Source organism: Platalea leucorodia (genome assembly GCF_965183815.1).
Source record: "Platalea leucorodia genome assembly, chromosome: 9".
In the NCBI taxonomy this organism is placed as follows: Eukaryota; Metazoa; Chordata; class Aves; order Pelecaniformes; family Threskiornithidae; genus Platalea; species Platalea leucorodia.
This window is the reverse complement of record NC_138831.1, coordinates 36,636,325-36,652,462: the sequence shown is the minus strand read 5'-3', so window position 1 is coordinate 36,652,462 and position 16,138 is coordinate 36,636,325. Positions and strand designations below refer to the sequence as shown.

Sequence of the window (16,138 nt, the reverse complement as noted above, 5' to 3'; positions counted from 1 at the left end):
CTACTACAGCATTACTGCCACTTGCCTGAACTCTGCTCATCTGTTTTTCCGCAGTCTCAGTTTTCTGTACACTAGAAGGCTATCAGGAGAAGCACCCTCAAGCATCCTGAAGTCCTGTTTAACAAAGGTTTTGTTTGTGAATATTGTATTAGCACATTAGTTATTGGGTTTTTTGGTAAGACATCAAAACTGAAACATTAAATTCTGAGTAACGTGTCATTTCAATAACTTTGAAATTTGAAATAATGCCCTTTTGAAACTTACAACTGGGCATTAGCATATTCAATTTGTTACATTACATTTTTTAAGCAGCAGAGTGTAACGCAGCCCCAAATAAGATCTCACTGATTCATTTTTTGTGTGGAAAGACCACTGGCTATCCAGAACATGAGTTACAACACAGTCAAATCCCAAATCCATAAGTAGATGACCTGCTATCAACAAGGCTTGTGTTTCTGGGTTTGTTACCCAGAGGCATCCATATGCTAAGATAAGATCTATGTGCATTTTCAATGGGATCAATAGTTATCTTCAACGTTCCAGCAAGACATGTAGCAGTTCACTCAAAATAGAAGAATTTTAAATTAAAGTATTCTTTTACTTAAAAACAGGGGAAAAGAAACCACAATCTGTTTGTTAACAAACATTCAGTTCTTATGTAAGATATATATCTCCAGCATTTAATATTTTATGGTCTTATGCAATTACAGACTAATAGTGGAAGAGCGCTCGTCCGAGAGCTCTTCCTCTTTCTGCAAATAATCGATTTTCAGTTGCAGAGAATAACCTGCATTTGGATCGTCTGAGTGGAATGGAACTCTTTAACTGTATATCAAGACCATTAAAAACATATTAATATTTTATCTCATTACTCCATCCCAATAGTGCGTTCTCATCTGGTAACAAAGAAGTTTGACTTCTCTTGCCATCTAAATTAACCTTCAGTCCCATGAAAGATCAAAAAATTACAAACTTTAAAAATAGTTTCCATCTCTTAGATGATGGCGTTCAGCCTGATAGACCAAATTTGTGGTTTGAATTTTATATACATTTACAATATTTGGTTTGCATCTTTCTTTATCATAAATGTTCTTATAAGCTGAAGAGAATCCATACACTCTAATACGGAACTGCTTTGAAAAAAAGAAAGCACTGTTTGTTCTTAAAGGAGGAAATAATATGGGAAAAGGAGATTTGTTTCAGAATTCCGAAGGGTTATCATAACAAAATAATCTTTAGCTTAAGAATATATATTAACTATAGTCATGGTTAAGTTACAAAAGCTAGGACATCAAGTGACATCAAAGTATGTTTTATCTTATTAAATATAGGATACGCTTTTGCTACAGAGGATTTTAAATCAAATTGGATGAATTATCTTCACTGCTCTTCCTTTAAACCAAAGGAATCAGAAGTCGTTTTAACTGCAATTAAACAAAAAATCGGGATGCAAATGACACATACAGATTTTTGTCCTATTGTCTTTTGTTCTACTGAGTCATACAATAGAAAATGTTATGATGAACCACTCACAACGTCACAGTGGCAGGTAAATGGAAAACTACATACGAGAGGGAATGAATAGAAAACATTTGTATGGCTAGTGAGTCATTGCTATGACTAAGAGAAGTAAATACCTATTGATAGCCTAGTAATCTCAATTTCTCTACTACCATGGCAATGACTCACTAATGAGACTAATGCCAGAGATACACTTGAGAGCCCAAGACTCAACACTCAAGCTCTTCTTGGCTCTACAGTTACGTGCAAATATGTGCTAGATCCTGGCACTTAATACTAGATTTCAAAGACCGTGATAACAAGATGCAAAACTGATACAAAGATGAAAGCTTAAATATTGTAAGCAAGACCTTCAGTCTGGTAAAAGTCACCCCAGACAGACTGTTGTCTCTGCATTGCAACTTCACTGCCGTTAACTCATGCTCAGGTTTTCACCAGCCTCTTGCTGCTCCTTTTCATTCTCAGTTCTCCAAAGTCACTGGCTCTGTTTTCCTCAACTTTTCTTCTTTCCCTTAAAAGCAACACATCTTCTGTTTGGACACGTGCTGCCTTCTGCATTGCCTGCTGCCAAGCCACTGCCTCCAGCTGTCTCAAACCCTGCAGCCCTACTTGTCCCTGTGGGATGACAGCAAGGCGTGACTGTCACCCAGGGAGAGACCAGATGTGAATCAGAAATTCTCCACTCAAGCAGCTCCTTTTCAGGGCAGCCTGCAGGCAAAATTTAACACTGCTCTCAAGGCGTGGGCCTGTGTTCCCAAGGCACTAACACCTGCCTTGGGCCAGCTCCCTCTGTTCCCCACCGCAGAGATCCTTGTGCCCCAGGAAAGCTGCTGAGATCTCCAGCTCTCACAGGGAGAGGCTGTGAGAAGGGAAAGATATAAGAAATGTTTTTCCTAATTTCTGTGACTAGTATAACAGTTTAAAAGCAATTTCTTTTGGAAATCTCTGTGGCTTGATGAGCAAACCTGCATAGTAAGAAGAGCAACTGTGGTGGAGGTGGAAAGTCACACTCATTTTGTGCATATGCATTTGAATGAAGTGGTAAACACTTGTCTGAATCACCACCACTCAGATGTCATCTTTCCCTCCCTATTTTCAGCTTGAGGGGGAGGAGAGCTGCCAGAACAGAAATCCGGAGGTGCTGAGCTCCAGTCAACTGCTGTCACGCTGTTCCCAGCTTAATTCACCACCAGTGATCCCATGGTTAACGCAGTTATTGTGGATATTTCTGCTAACAGCTCAACCCATCGCAATGTTACAGAAGTAAGATCTTTCCAGGGATGATGTATTTGGGCTTTTTTTCTTTAAATACCTTGAGGTTATCATTCTCCACATGTGTATGAAGTAGTACGTGCTATATGCTCTTTGCCAGTGCCTAAAACATAGCTAAGACCAGAGGAAGCTACTGTTCTGACTGGGCGCAGGACCGAGCAGCACTCATGCACGCCTGTCTTTACTCCTATCTCATTTTCACATGAGATGCTCCTTCTCATAGTATTTCTCCCTTATTCCATTAGGAAAATGGGAATAGTAAGTAATTGCCATTTTCAGTTGGTTTTAATTAGTTCCAAGGTTTTTTTTAGTGTTCAATTACTTTTGAGTACACGGATTTTCAATGTGCTGTCCTTGGTCCACTGATTGGCTTCCAATGAACTTGAAAGCGTTGCCACGGGGAATTAATTACCGATAAGGCCAAACTAGATGTAATAGCACACCGTCCAAGAAGTGTCCACACATCTGCAGGTCTGGCTGGCGTAGAAAGAAATCCCACAAGAAAGTACTCCTAAAAAACAGGATGATGTCTGACAAGGATGTAGGGCTTTGTGCATGCCATAAAAGGAGACCTATTAGTGAGAAGACTATTACCTCTGCCAAACAAAGGGAAATGCAAATGTCCTCCTGTATTACATAGCTACCTTTTGTAAGTGTTATTTATAAAAAAATGCAACTTAAGATAATTCCTAAAGCAGCAAAATAATTCTAAAATTATGTGCAGCATAACAGATCTTCAGCAATTCCTTATTAGTAAGCACTGAGGTCTCCTATTCTGCTCTTGCAGAGACAGCCATTTTAGGCCCCAGCATTAGTTTTGCTTTCCACAAGTAGGCCTTGTCAGAGTAGATTTTAGTTATGCCATTGGCACAAGAACCTCTGAGCAGGGCCTCTTGGACACGGGTGCTTCATCTCCCCTCTCATCTATACATATGTAGCTATGAGAAATTGTTCTGATTTTCAAAGCGGTTTGAAATAGAATCAAGTAGCATTTTGTTCCCGTCAGAAATAACCATTGCTAATACACAGCTTTTTAAACAGCACATTTCAAAACGCCTCTTCTTGTCTCAGAGCAAGGAGGTCTTGGGCTTGATCTCTCCGGGAACTGATTATCACAGCCCTTGGAACAAGTGTCCTGTTGAAGTACTGATATGGAGCAGGCAAATTGAACACTCAAGGGTATTTTTGATAGAGAAAGGAGATGAGTGAGTCCTAATCAGTTAGTTTATAATGCAATACAGTTATACAGCTGTGTTTTCCCATCCATCCTAAAAAACATAGAAGGATATTTGAGAAGAGGGAGCCCAGTAGCTCTCTAAAGTAAGAGTGTTGAGAAGCACAGATTTGTAGCAATGGGTAGGTCAGCCACCCAAGGAAGGCTGCAGGGACGGTTACTTCTCTTCATTCCTACTAGCCACTGTCCTCCACACGGTGCTCAGAAAACCTGAGGCTGCATATGGACTCAGGCCCAGCAGCAGCCAGGTTCAGTTTAGTCTTCAGAAAAATCCACTAGCACCAAGTAAATAACTGGACATCAGGCTATCAACTCCTGAATAAATGGAGATGTATTTTCAGCTTCCTATGCATCTCCTTTTTCCTACCTTTAAGATACATGAAGGCTTTAAGAAGAAGATTAGATTATTTGGTATAATTTCTATACTACTCTGAAAGTATTTCTACCAAAAGTGGATACTCGTATGCATAGGTAGGTTAAAATGGAACCTTCTCACAAGCTCCTGAGACTCATTTCCATCTTCGGGCCAATTTTTCAAGTACAATTTTAACGTTCGTGTAAAAAAAACCCCACATATGCAACAGAGTATGCTCCAGATCAGTAGCATACTGCTAACATTATTTGAAACAGCAGCTTGAGATCTACTGAAAATTTGATCCTAATGGACATAATCTAATTAGGTAGCGTGGATAGGCAAAGTTCCAATGATACATCTGATCTCTGAATCTGAATTCTCTCAGTGCCAGCAGGCACACAAGGCGCGAACATCGTTCTTCCACTTTGATCGGTCTGCGGCTGCGTGCTCTGGAGTCCCAAGGGCCACAGCGCAGTCTTCTGTTGGTTTTTCTTCCTCAGGACATGACCGATCCCGTTCCATCTCCTCCTCCTCACTTCATTACTGATTTTCTCCATCTCCGCCATTTCGGTTTTTTGAAAGTTGATGCTCGTCGTTTCTGCAATTTTTTTTTTTTTTTTTTTTTTCCGGGAGGAGGTAGTTGGCCTCCTGCCCAACCCCCATGACTTGGAGGGCCAGTGGTTTTTCTGTCAGGGTGGCCTTCCCTTAGGCTGCATTGGTTCGCGGCACCTTCTTCAATTTTATTCGGTGCACCCTCCAGAGAGGGATCCCCTATCCACCACCCAGAGGACGCGCCTTCTAGCCGTGCAGCCCCAGCCGAAGGTCCAATGATACATAACTTATCATAATTCATGTATTATCCATACCCAGTTTATTAAAAGGAAGCTGACAACAGAGGAAAGATGGACCACAAGGACAAAAATGGACCTTTTTAAGGACTGCAGAGCTGAGCATTACCAGATAGAGGAAATGGGTAGGCAGGCCCAGGAAGAACAGACTCGGGAGGAGCCACGACAAAGCCGTTGGAGAATAGATATGCAAATGTTCCAAGGCAACACATCTCGAGTATTTACATCACTAGTAGGGTCTCTCCTACATATTCAAAACACATAGCAGAAACGTTATGATCTATCAGGAACTAAAATCACTTGGTTATATATTCTGCATTATATCAAGGTGGTCTTCTATTTTGGGTGTTCAAACACTGCAATCTGTAGAATGAAACTGCCGTCTTTTTAGCACTGTATGTTTTCTAAGCAAATTTCTCCATGTCCTCAGTTTACTTTTGACTTAACTGATCTGGCCTTGCTTCGTTCATATTTTACCCTTTTTTCTTTTTTTAACAAGTTGAGCAGGAAAAGCAAAAGAGACTAAAAGACTGGAAATAGATGATCTTTAAAGTCCCTTCCAACCTAAACCATTCTATGATTCTATGATTTGCAATTGCATAAGGTGATGCTAATTATGTACTAGGAAGTGCTGGTTTATTATGATAGCAGTAAAAAAAGGCACTCATATTCTGTGAAGCATTGCTTAAAATGCCATTTGCTAGAGCTAGCACTATGAAGAAAGAGAGGACAGTAGAGTCTTACATCCCGTGTGGCCTCCGAGCCACATGCAGATCCTGCCCATGGAAGGGTCACCCCATTTCACTCATTTTCTTACAAGAAGACAACTCTGTTCATCATTTCTACTGCCAAGCAGAAAGGATGTTCACATGAGAACGTCTTGCTGCATTTTAGATAAAGGCAAGGACACAGAGGTGGCGTAATCGCTGGCACCGAGTGGGAGCTGCCTGCAGGCTCCTCCGCTATGGTTACGTGGCCAAGTTTACCCTGCAGCCAGGGGATAAGCACAGCACAACGCAGGAACTGCACAGCGCAGCACAGGCCTGGGCATATTCAGGTTATTTGTTAACTGTTATGTGGATCACTAACTGCTTGATGTGTAACCGTCTTCTGGTCTGGATGATTACAGGTGACTATTAGAAACACTATGCAGATTAAAAGTTTTACATGAACCACAAAGTTTGCAAGTTTTATTGCACTCCCTTATAAGCATTATTCATCTTAAGCGTACAGTCAGGTCACTGCTCATTTCTTAAGTTTGGAATTGCTTTCCAGAGTTATTCCACAATTTGCAAGCCTCACTATACATTTTTCTCGTATTTCCTCTCCTTATCCAAGCTTAACTCCCGCTATTTGTAAGAGGGGGAGGAAGGCAGCAAGATCCAAGTATTGGTTATCTCTGACTTACGCATCAGAGGCGGCCTAGATAATTAAAAGTTTGCTGTCAAATGAATTTGATGATCATCAAATATTATGTTTAAACTTTTCCTGAGTGAGAGTGGCCATGCTACGCAATCAGATCCAGTTAGGTTTACTGAGCCCTCCAGCCTCGATGCACATGCTGATACAGTGAGGTTGGAAGGAAGCTGCGGAGGTCACCTAGTCCATCCCCCCCAGCTCCAATGCACTGGGTTCAGATTGAGCTGCTTGCTTGGGTACAGGAAAGCAGCTTTCGCGGAGGCAATTTATTCTGCGACCACCTAACAATGCAGGGCTTCTTTCTCTGGAGAAGATGGTGGTATCAATTGCCAGAGACACTGTACAGACTACATGAACCACTGGCTAATTCAACACAGCAATCCTTATGACCCTAGAGGGGGAATTCTCTTTACCAGAGTACCAGCGGCATTCATACATGCAGATTTATGTTTCTGGAAATGTAAAAATATTTCTAAGCAGTTGTTTAGAATTTACTCTGGATGTCTTTATTAAACATATAAATGTCGAGTCTTTTTGAAACCTACAAAGCTCATGACTTCAACATTTTGAGGTAGTTATTTTGATCATGCATTTAGTTTGACGTTTCTGCCTTCTTAAGTCTTTCCTATTAGGCCATTTCCATTCCATTTCCATTTCCATTCACAGATTTGTTTGCTCTTATGACCCTTTTTATTAACTATTAAGGCCGATTCTTTCCAGTCTACAGCTGAGAGGTTCCAATTAAAACCCATTATTACTTCAGATGAACTATCAATTTCTAAAATAGCCTTTTGTATCTCCTACATTGTAGTCCATCTCATTCCTTGGGAATTTTTAATTTGCATTTTTTATGACTGTGGAACATGGAGAAAGCATGTCCGTGAATTGTTTATCGAGAACTCTGTTTAGAGCAGGTTAATTTAGAATCCAGTGAGATAGATACATTAATAGCACACCCTCCAATGTCATGTTAAAATTAATCTTTCTGATGCTCTTTCATTCACACTGCCTCATTTATGTCTCCCTGATGATTCTTTTTCTTTGTTGACAAACCTAAGGTGATTTTGTGCCACCATGAAATCTGCCACCTGCCAGCTCATCTCAGCACCTCTGTAGCCTGGGATGGAGTCTAATTGTTAACCAGTGCTATCTTTTTGGCATGAAAACCTGAATGTTTGTCCTCACCCTCATTTTCTCATAGCCAGTTTCTGCTCTGTGGCCATGCTTTTCCATCGTGTTCACATAGACTGTGCTGGGAACACTGCTGGGTTGACATACAATTTTACGACCCAAATAAAGGACTCCATAGATCAAAACAGTGTATTTTCCCTCTTTATGGCAGCAAGCCAACCTGCACCATAACACTGTCTTCTGAGAGTGCTTTACTGGTGTCGAAAAGCAAAACCAGCCAAGCACCGCCACCGTGGATGGCTGTACCAGCAATGGGCTGGTGTATGCCACCACACCAAGAGCCACCACCCAGACACAAACCCAACACTTTGACCAGCACCCACACCGCGATGAATGCAGCACAGAGGAGCTGCACGTGATGACAACTCTAACCAGCACAACTATCACCACCATGTTCTGAAGTACAAGCCGCGGCCAAAGTATTATTTTAATGTTTGATGGTAAATTTGAACTGTCAGGTTCAACTGTAAGCTGCAGCTGTTTTTATCCCCCAAATGTAACAGTATCACCACACAGGTACCTTCCACTTGAAAGGGATGCCTACGGAAATGGAATATAAAGTGAATGGTCAGAAGCCCATTACCACCAGCTTCTCTCAAGAGATTACTCTGAGAGCCCAGACTGATCAAGGCATCCCAGCTAGGAAGATTCACCTTCATGCTCAGCTTTAAGTGTATGACTGGGCTCAGCAATGGCAGCAAGCTGGTATGGCCGGGCAGCTGTGATCAGTCTTCACGCAAACTAGAAAGCTCTGTATTTTAGGTCAACCTTAACGCAGACTTTCCATATAAAGAAAAAAAATCCCAAAGTCATTTTAATATAAAATGTTTTTATTGTTTTTGAAAACATTTAAAAAACAATTTTTGAGCACTTTCAATAAAAAAAATAACTGAAATGCTACTGCAATATTCAACTACTGTAGTTTCAGCAGTACAACAGACAACAAAACACTGGGGAAGAGGGGAGAAACTGGATTTCCTGCACTAAATGAAAACGTGGAACAGGGATTTTTCTTTCCTTATGGTGCAGTAAGTAAAGCACAGTATAGTACAAGACTATTATATGAAACTCAGATGCACTGCACAAGAAACGCTTTCCTTCTTTTCAGTTCAGAAGTCAGTGCTTATTGCAATTATTTGCAAATTATTTACTTCATGAATTCTTATCATGATAAAACGATGCAAAAATGTTTTTCAACACCAGAACAATAAAAAATAATCCAAGAAAAGAATATATTCAACAATAACTAAGCTGAATTAGTTAACATAAAAAAGTAAATAACTTGTGAATAACTATGCTCACCTGGTTAACACTGAACCAGTTTCAATACAGCAAAAGAATAAAAAAAATAAAAGTGGTTACAGGAATATATCTAGTACTGTACAAGATTAAGTCATTAACACTCATGCACGTTTTGTGATCATGTATTAACATGGTGAAGCAAACTAAACTTAATTTTTCCTGCTGTAATATTCTCATGTAAGAGAATAAGAAATAGAAATATCTCATTGAGATCAATGCACATTGCTACATAAGACAATTTCACCTGTCACTTTTAATGACATTTTGCCTTTTAATAATGAAACACATTAAAAAGTTTCTTTTTTTTTGTTTTGCCTTTTTTTTTTTTATCTGTGGGCCGTATTTGTTGCATTTATCCTAAGGAATGTGCCTGCCACAGGTTCAACAGAATTTTAGTGCAATATATGAACCCAGAAAGTTTGCTGGACTAACCAACCAAATTTAAAGTGTTTGCTGCAATACTGTACACAGGGTACAAATTCACTAGTTTGTATACTTTAGCAAAAACTGCTATCAAAATAATTTATTTCTCATATTAGTAGGAAGCCAATAATGTAAACAAGGGGTCAGAACTGTCTCAAATTCTTAGTTTTGGAGTATCTGACACAGACAGGCTTCCATTTGTTAGAATCACAGAATTTTCCTTTGGGTATTGCATACTTTGGTGTGCAGTAGTGCTCTGTCTCAATGTATAGTAAAGAACTAACTAGCACTAAGTACAGGGACCTAACATTATTAATTATAACACCAACACACAAACACCTCTAAAATAATACATACCAATGTACAAAGCTGTGCCTGTGCCTTGGATTTTACTCGAAACAATCTTTATCGAATTTAACACTTCTTAAACATATTTTTGCTTTAAATCCACTGATTATAGAGTATTTCTGCTAATTAAGTCACATGTTAGGCCCAATGTAATGCTTGTATTTAAAAATAATTTTAAACGCACTTTTAAAAACCTTTGGTGACGGCTGCATAATTTAGAACGCATCAGCTTTAAATCTGTTCTTGCTTTTCTGAGAAATGTTCTTAAAAAACTAGTGGAGTTAGGCAAAAACTTATTTCCCCCAAGCCCACGTCAGTCTTGCTGTTAGTGACCTGGAGGTGAGGCCAGCACGTCACGCAAACGCACGGGCTGCTGCAGCACGTGTGCGGCTTTCTCCCCGCAGCGCCGGCGCTCATGTCCTCCCCCATCACTCTCCATCGGAAGGTAGGTTTCACCTATTCACAGTAGTGCTGGCACTTCACGCAGGGTCGGGAGAAAAAAAAGAGGTGCCGAGTGTCTCTCAGACCCAGTGAAGTCAACAAGGTAAGAGGATGTTCAGCAGATCTCTGGCAAAAGGCCACAGGCAGGTACACAACTCAAGCCCTGCCTTCAGCAACTTCAGTCTACAAGAAAAATGGTTCAAGCCTTACTGACAGACACCTGGCAAGATAACAAGCAGAAGGCTACCATGCAGTTTTTAGTCTCCTCCCCATTTCCTTAACAAAACTTAACAGGGTCACTTGGTCTTAAACGAAGCAAACCACACCATCGCACATCCACGTGCTTCAAGGAGGGAACTGAACTCTCCCAGTTTGTTCCTGACAAAGCAGCAAAACTTCTGATGCAAGCACAGTGAAGTCAGGCCCCCATAAGGTGCTATAGCTTGGCACGAGTGTTTGTCCCTGCAGAAGAGGCCACAGACTGGTGATGAACTGGGGCAAGAGCAAGAGAAGCCGTGGTACACCAGCACCTCAAGTGGCAATGCAGCAGCACAAGGTGATTCAGCACTGCCAAAAAAATTGACCAGTACTGGGATCTCAAGTCATTAGCAAAATCTGAAGAAACAGAAGACCACCTAGACACTTAAACAAAAAACCACTAATAGCTCGAAAAATCCGAGCATCCTCCCCTTAAGTAAATCCAGGGGGGCTTATTGTGCCTCCCCCTTCATAAATTCACGACTGCTCATTCAAAGAAGTAATGCAAGAGAGGAAAATGTTTTCTGCTCCGTTTTCTGTTTTGTAAGTGTCAGTTCACGGGAGAAATAATCAATTTTATGCTAAGCTTAAGGGATGGTATTGTAGCATCCTCAGTGCACCACTTCTGTAAAAGCTTGCCTCTGCAAATCCTCTTTCTAGCATCAGGGCCATGCCCGGTTAAGTACCTCTCTCTTTTCACCATTAGAGAGATCCATGCCATGCTGATAAAACAAAAGGTCTTTTTTGGTTCAAGTGAACGAGTGAGGCAGAAGTCTAAATCTCATTTTCCAGAGGGGCAGCTAAGGACTTCTAAAAAAAATTAGATTCGCCAGTCCTGTCAATCACTTATGAAAATGGAATTCAGGCTTCTAAAACAGTAAGTACTTTTAAAAGAAGTTTTACCAAAAGAAAGATCACATGTCTTACTGTGTATCTGTAAAGTGCCTGGCAGTATTATGGCTCTATATGAAATATTTTTAGATCAACCACATTTTCTAATATTTTAATCATCTTTTGCTTGAGAGAAAGAGACCGAGCGAGAAAGACAGAAAGGCTCAACCTACTGAAATATAGAGAAAATAACATCTTCCTACACCCTCCACTAGGTTAGGAAAGAGCAAACTTAAAAAAAATGAATCTTTAAAAAATAGTACTTTAATAAGCTCCAGCAGCTCTTTTATTTAAAAAAAAAAGAGGGGAAATATCGCGTTCCTTCTCTAGCGTTGATAAATAATTAAACAGTACCTCTCACTTTAAAATAGGGTGTTATGCCTAGATTAAATCTCAGTGCTCAAAATCTTTTTGCATGAATTTTACCTAATATAAAAACACTGAAGTGAGAACTAAAATATCAAGTACGTCATGAATATTAATGGATAAAATAACTACATAGCTTTATTTCTCTTAAATAAACAATTTAGTGCATCTTTCTTTTTCCTTGATCATTCCTGTTAGTTTTTCCTCTCTCTGCGTTTTACTAAAGATGTCAATGGCACCAGCGCTGCAGAGATTTCCCACAGTTCACCACTGAGCAGTGCTCAAGACAGCTACACAATGATCAGGCACCTGCGTGTCACCTGCTTCGCTTGGACCCGCTCCCCACCACCCACCTACCTGCAGGCACCCTGCTTTTCAGACCTGAACATCAAAGGTCAGTAAGGATCATCTACTAAGAAGTAACAAGCAATACAAAGTATGGAAAGCCCACTAACGAGCTCGACTTAAAACCTTCCCAAAGCCTCAACCATAGTTGTCACTGCTGGCTGGCTATTAACCACTTCTTTATTTGCTACAATAAGAAATGTTGAATGGGAAACACTATAAAATTCAGATTTTAATACTGGCTCTTCGATAGCCCATCACCTTCAGAGATTGGTTTAAAATTGGTAAGACTGCCTTTTCCCTGCTGAAGAATGAGCAACGGGTACAGCAAACTTTGTTAAAAATGCCACAATACATAGCAGGTGTTTCTGCTGCGGGAGGCACTTCCATTAAGACAAATACAATACGTCTGTCTTTTAGATACAGTGTGCTACATACATATTATAAAACAAGATTAACCCAACATTTCAACAGCAGAATGATCCTTACTCTCCATCCACTCAAAACCTGATGCAGTTATTGAGTTAATGGATTCATTGCAGATTTGTTGAAACAAGGGGTCATTTTTTAATTCCTCCAGTGTAGCATCATCGTCTTGTCCCTGCTGACGACCTGGATCAAACAGTAGATTTGTGTCTAAAGTGTTCAGATCGTTAATGCTGCCTGAGAGCTCGGAAGACAACCTGATGTCGCTGGAAAAGACAGATGCAACGTTATTGAGATCTGATGCCACCTGATTCACCAGCTGCTGGTTTGTTGGCAGACTGTCCTCCCCTAAAAGGTCTTTTACAGTGCTGCTAAAATCTAATTGCTGCTCTCCGATGTCTGATTGTGCTTGGTTATCTCCAGAAGAAAAACTGATCTGATCGGTGCTGCTGTTTTTTGTGAGGTAATTTGGTGTTTGGAATTCATAAACTGAAGTGCTGGAATTGATCATGTTTTGTGGGTTGGCACTAGGAAAAGCGGCAGATGTCTCTAAAATCTGAGTGAGATTCATCCTGGCTGTGTAATTTGAGGGCATGTTGTTCACTCCCAAACCTCTCACTGCATCATCGCTATCGGAATCAAGTTTGTTTAACAACACATTGGTTATTTTTTTAGTGTTTGTTTGTTTCTGAAGAGATGGGAAGGCCGTCTGCATCATCACAGTCAACGGGACTGACTGGCTTCTTTGCGCTATGTTATTGGCACTGGTGTCTGCATGGATATTAGCAAATACATTGTGAACTTCAGGGGTCACTGGACTTCCAAAAGGTGTCAGGTTAGAGCGTGGTATATTTGAAACAGGGTAAACAGTGCTTCCACTGAGATTACGCTGGCGATGGACAGCAGGGCTCACGCTCCGGCATCTCAGACTGTTGTTGAGAGAGGAACCGGTTCCTTTGCTGTCCAAAGGAGCGGGAACAGCAAAGCCCTCTTGCTTGGTGGTGCTACTGACAGGGGCTGCCTGGTGCTGCACAGGTGAAACGGGAGTCACGCGACCGAAGTGGGTATCATGGTGACGCGGCTGAGACTGGTATGACTGGCCAGGAACTGCAAAAGCGTGGGGTTTCCTGAAGCGGTCTTCCACCAGCTCCTGGTAGCTCGTAAGGATGCCATGGTTTGCAACCGAGGAATTGCTAACACCACCATAGCCGTTATTCATCCACTCAAGCTTGGTTTTGTCAGGATGGGTAGCCATAGGCCGCTGCATTGGCTTCACGGGGCTACTTGATATAATGCTGGCATCGTGGTAAGCCATACTGGAGCTGATGGGAGTAAATGCAAACGGGTTTCGGCATTCCACAGGACTTGGAGGGACACTGCTGCTGCAGTTCGAATGCGGTGTGCCGATGGGGGTATGCCGGCTGCTTCCTAGAGCGCTGTCTACGGGAGTCGTCTGAGCCAGCCTCGAACAAGGGCTCTCTCGGGACATGTTCTGAGATCCAGCAATCATTTCGGAGGTGGGTGTTGGAGTCGGGGTGGGGGTGGGCGTCGGGGTGGGGGTGGGAGTGGGAGTGTGAATCGGAGTGCTGTTGTTATGGATCGAATGATAAAAGTGCGCGCTGCTTGGATGAGATGACACGGGAGCTCCTTGAGCTGCGGTCTGACTCTGAAGTGCCATTCCTAGACAACCACCGTAAGGATGAGAATTATTCATAGACATTTGCTCCTCCATGAGCACCAGCTCCTCCACAATGCTGTCCTGGGTAAGGTCGTCATCGAATGAAAAGAAGTTTTCGTTTGACTGAGGGACTGTATGTTCAAACTCTTTCAGCTCAGACTGCAGAGGTAACTGATTTGAAGACTGTGCTTGTATTTGACCCAAGGAGGAGTCCTGCATCTGGCTCTGTAACTGCTGGTTGTATGCGTCCTGCTGTATACCTTCGCAGTGCACCGGCTCCCATGCCGACTCCTGTAAGTCACCAGAGCCAGAGTGCCCTGCGATAGTCATAACACTGATATCTTGCTGCTGTTCACAATTCACAGATGCAAAGTCAGAGGTTTTGGTGATATGGTGCCATGTATTTGGGTTAAAGCTGCCATCAGATTTTGAATCATTTTCTATAATAAACATGTTTCCTTCCAATTTCACTTTTATATCTGGAGATGATGCTGATGATGCAAGCTGCTGTCCTAAAGTAGAATCACTGGTATTTAAACTGGTGCTCACAGAAAGGTCTGTTCCTAAGTTTGCTGCAGCTGCAGAAGGTACGGGTACTTTCACAGGTACCTTGCTGGGAACTTGAACAAGCGTTGCTGTATTGTCACTGTTAGCTAGCGATCCAGCCTTTGGAGACTTCTTAACACTGTTTGCTTTTTGGCTCTCCACAGCATTACCAGCTGAAAGCTGCTCCACCAGTGGTTTCTTTACAGGTGGTACCTGGGAATCCTGAAGTGTAGAAGGTTGTCGCTTTCTTGGACTTTTAGTGCATGTTTTGTCTTTCATCGTAGACTCACCAGTAGGAGGTGAACCGATGCTGGTGCTGGACAAATTTTGACTGGCAATCGAGAGCTTTAGAGTGCTTTGATTATTGCCTGCTGAAGAAACTGGTGTGATCTCATTAGATTGTGTTTTATATTTGGTCCCTGCTTCTTCAGCTCCCTGATCACAGCCCTTAACTGGTTTTGCCTCCGCAACATCATCAGCCGAAACCTTCAGGGTTGCAACCTCAAAATTAATTAGTTGAGCAGGAGGCAGGTCAGGGGTTGCCTTTATGGATTTAGACACGTCGGAGCTCTCTTGGCCCTGTACTGAGTTCTCATCCAGCAATGCTTCTGGTTCCATTTTGATCTTGACTGCAGGCGCAGCTACAACAGTGCTAGGCTTGGATCCTGGAGACTGAAGTGAAACAACAGATCCATTTTTGATCTGTGGACCAGTCCTCCCTTCTTCCGCTGCTCCTCCGCCAGCTGCAGGCGTCTGTTTGACGGGCACACTACTGCTGCTCGGGGCAAGAGATATTGCTGTCATTTTTACCACGTTTAAGGAATTCACATGTGGAGCTGGCACAACAGTCTTGATTGGGCTACTGGTAAAGAGCACCGTCGTGGGAGAGCGGATGGTGAGAGCACTGGTATTTGCTGGCTTCGGTAAGATCTGCGGGTAGCGATGCCGGGCAGAGCGGTCACCAACTGGGCTGGCGGGAACGTTCTGGGGAGTCTTTGGTGACTGCTTGACTGATTGCATGTGCTGAGTGACCACCTGAACGTTGAGTGGCAGGACCTTGCTATCAGACGATCCCATAGGACTTGGAGACGTCACCAACTGCCTGGTCCTTGGCACCTGGAGAGAAGGAAAAAGAAAAGGTGTGGCGATGCAGCAAGGAAGTCTCCAACACCCACAGACCACCTCATCCACAAGCATTTCAAAGGTAAAGGACAACACAGCTCAATACACCAAAGCTAGTGAATGCCAGTTTGAAACAAAACAAGCTCTTCGAC

At 42.1% G+C, this 16,138-nt stretch overlaps 1 protein-coding gene across 2 annotated transcripts in view; it reads right to left on the bottom strand.

Moving 5' to 3' along the window:
* Positions 1-8,712: 8,712 nt before the first annotated feature.
* RFX7 (regulatory factor X7) overlaps positions 8,713-16,138 on the bottom strand; it is a 54,001-nt gene continuing 46,575 nt past the window's right edge. For both annotated transcript variants that reach the window (XM_082322628.1, XM_082322627.1), the window contains one exon: positions 8,713-15,980. In XM_082322628.1, coding sequence (XP_082178754.1) covers positions 12,669-15,980 — 3,312 coding nt within the window. In that variant the 3' untranslated portion in view covers positions 8,713-12,668. The remainder of the gene's footprint in view (positions 15,981-16,138) is intronic.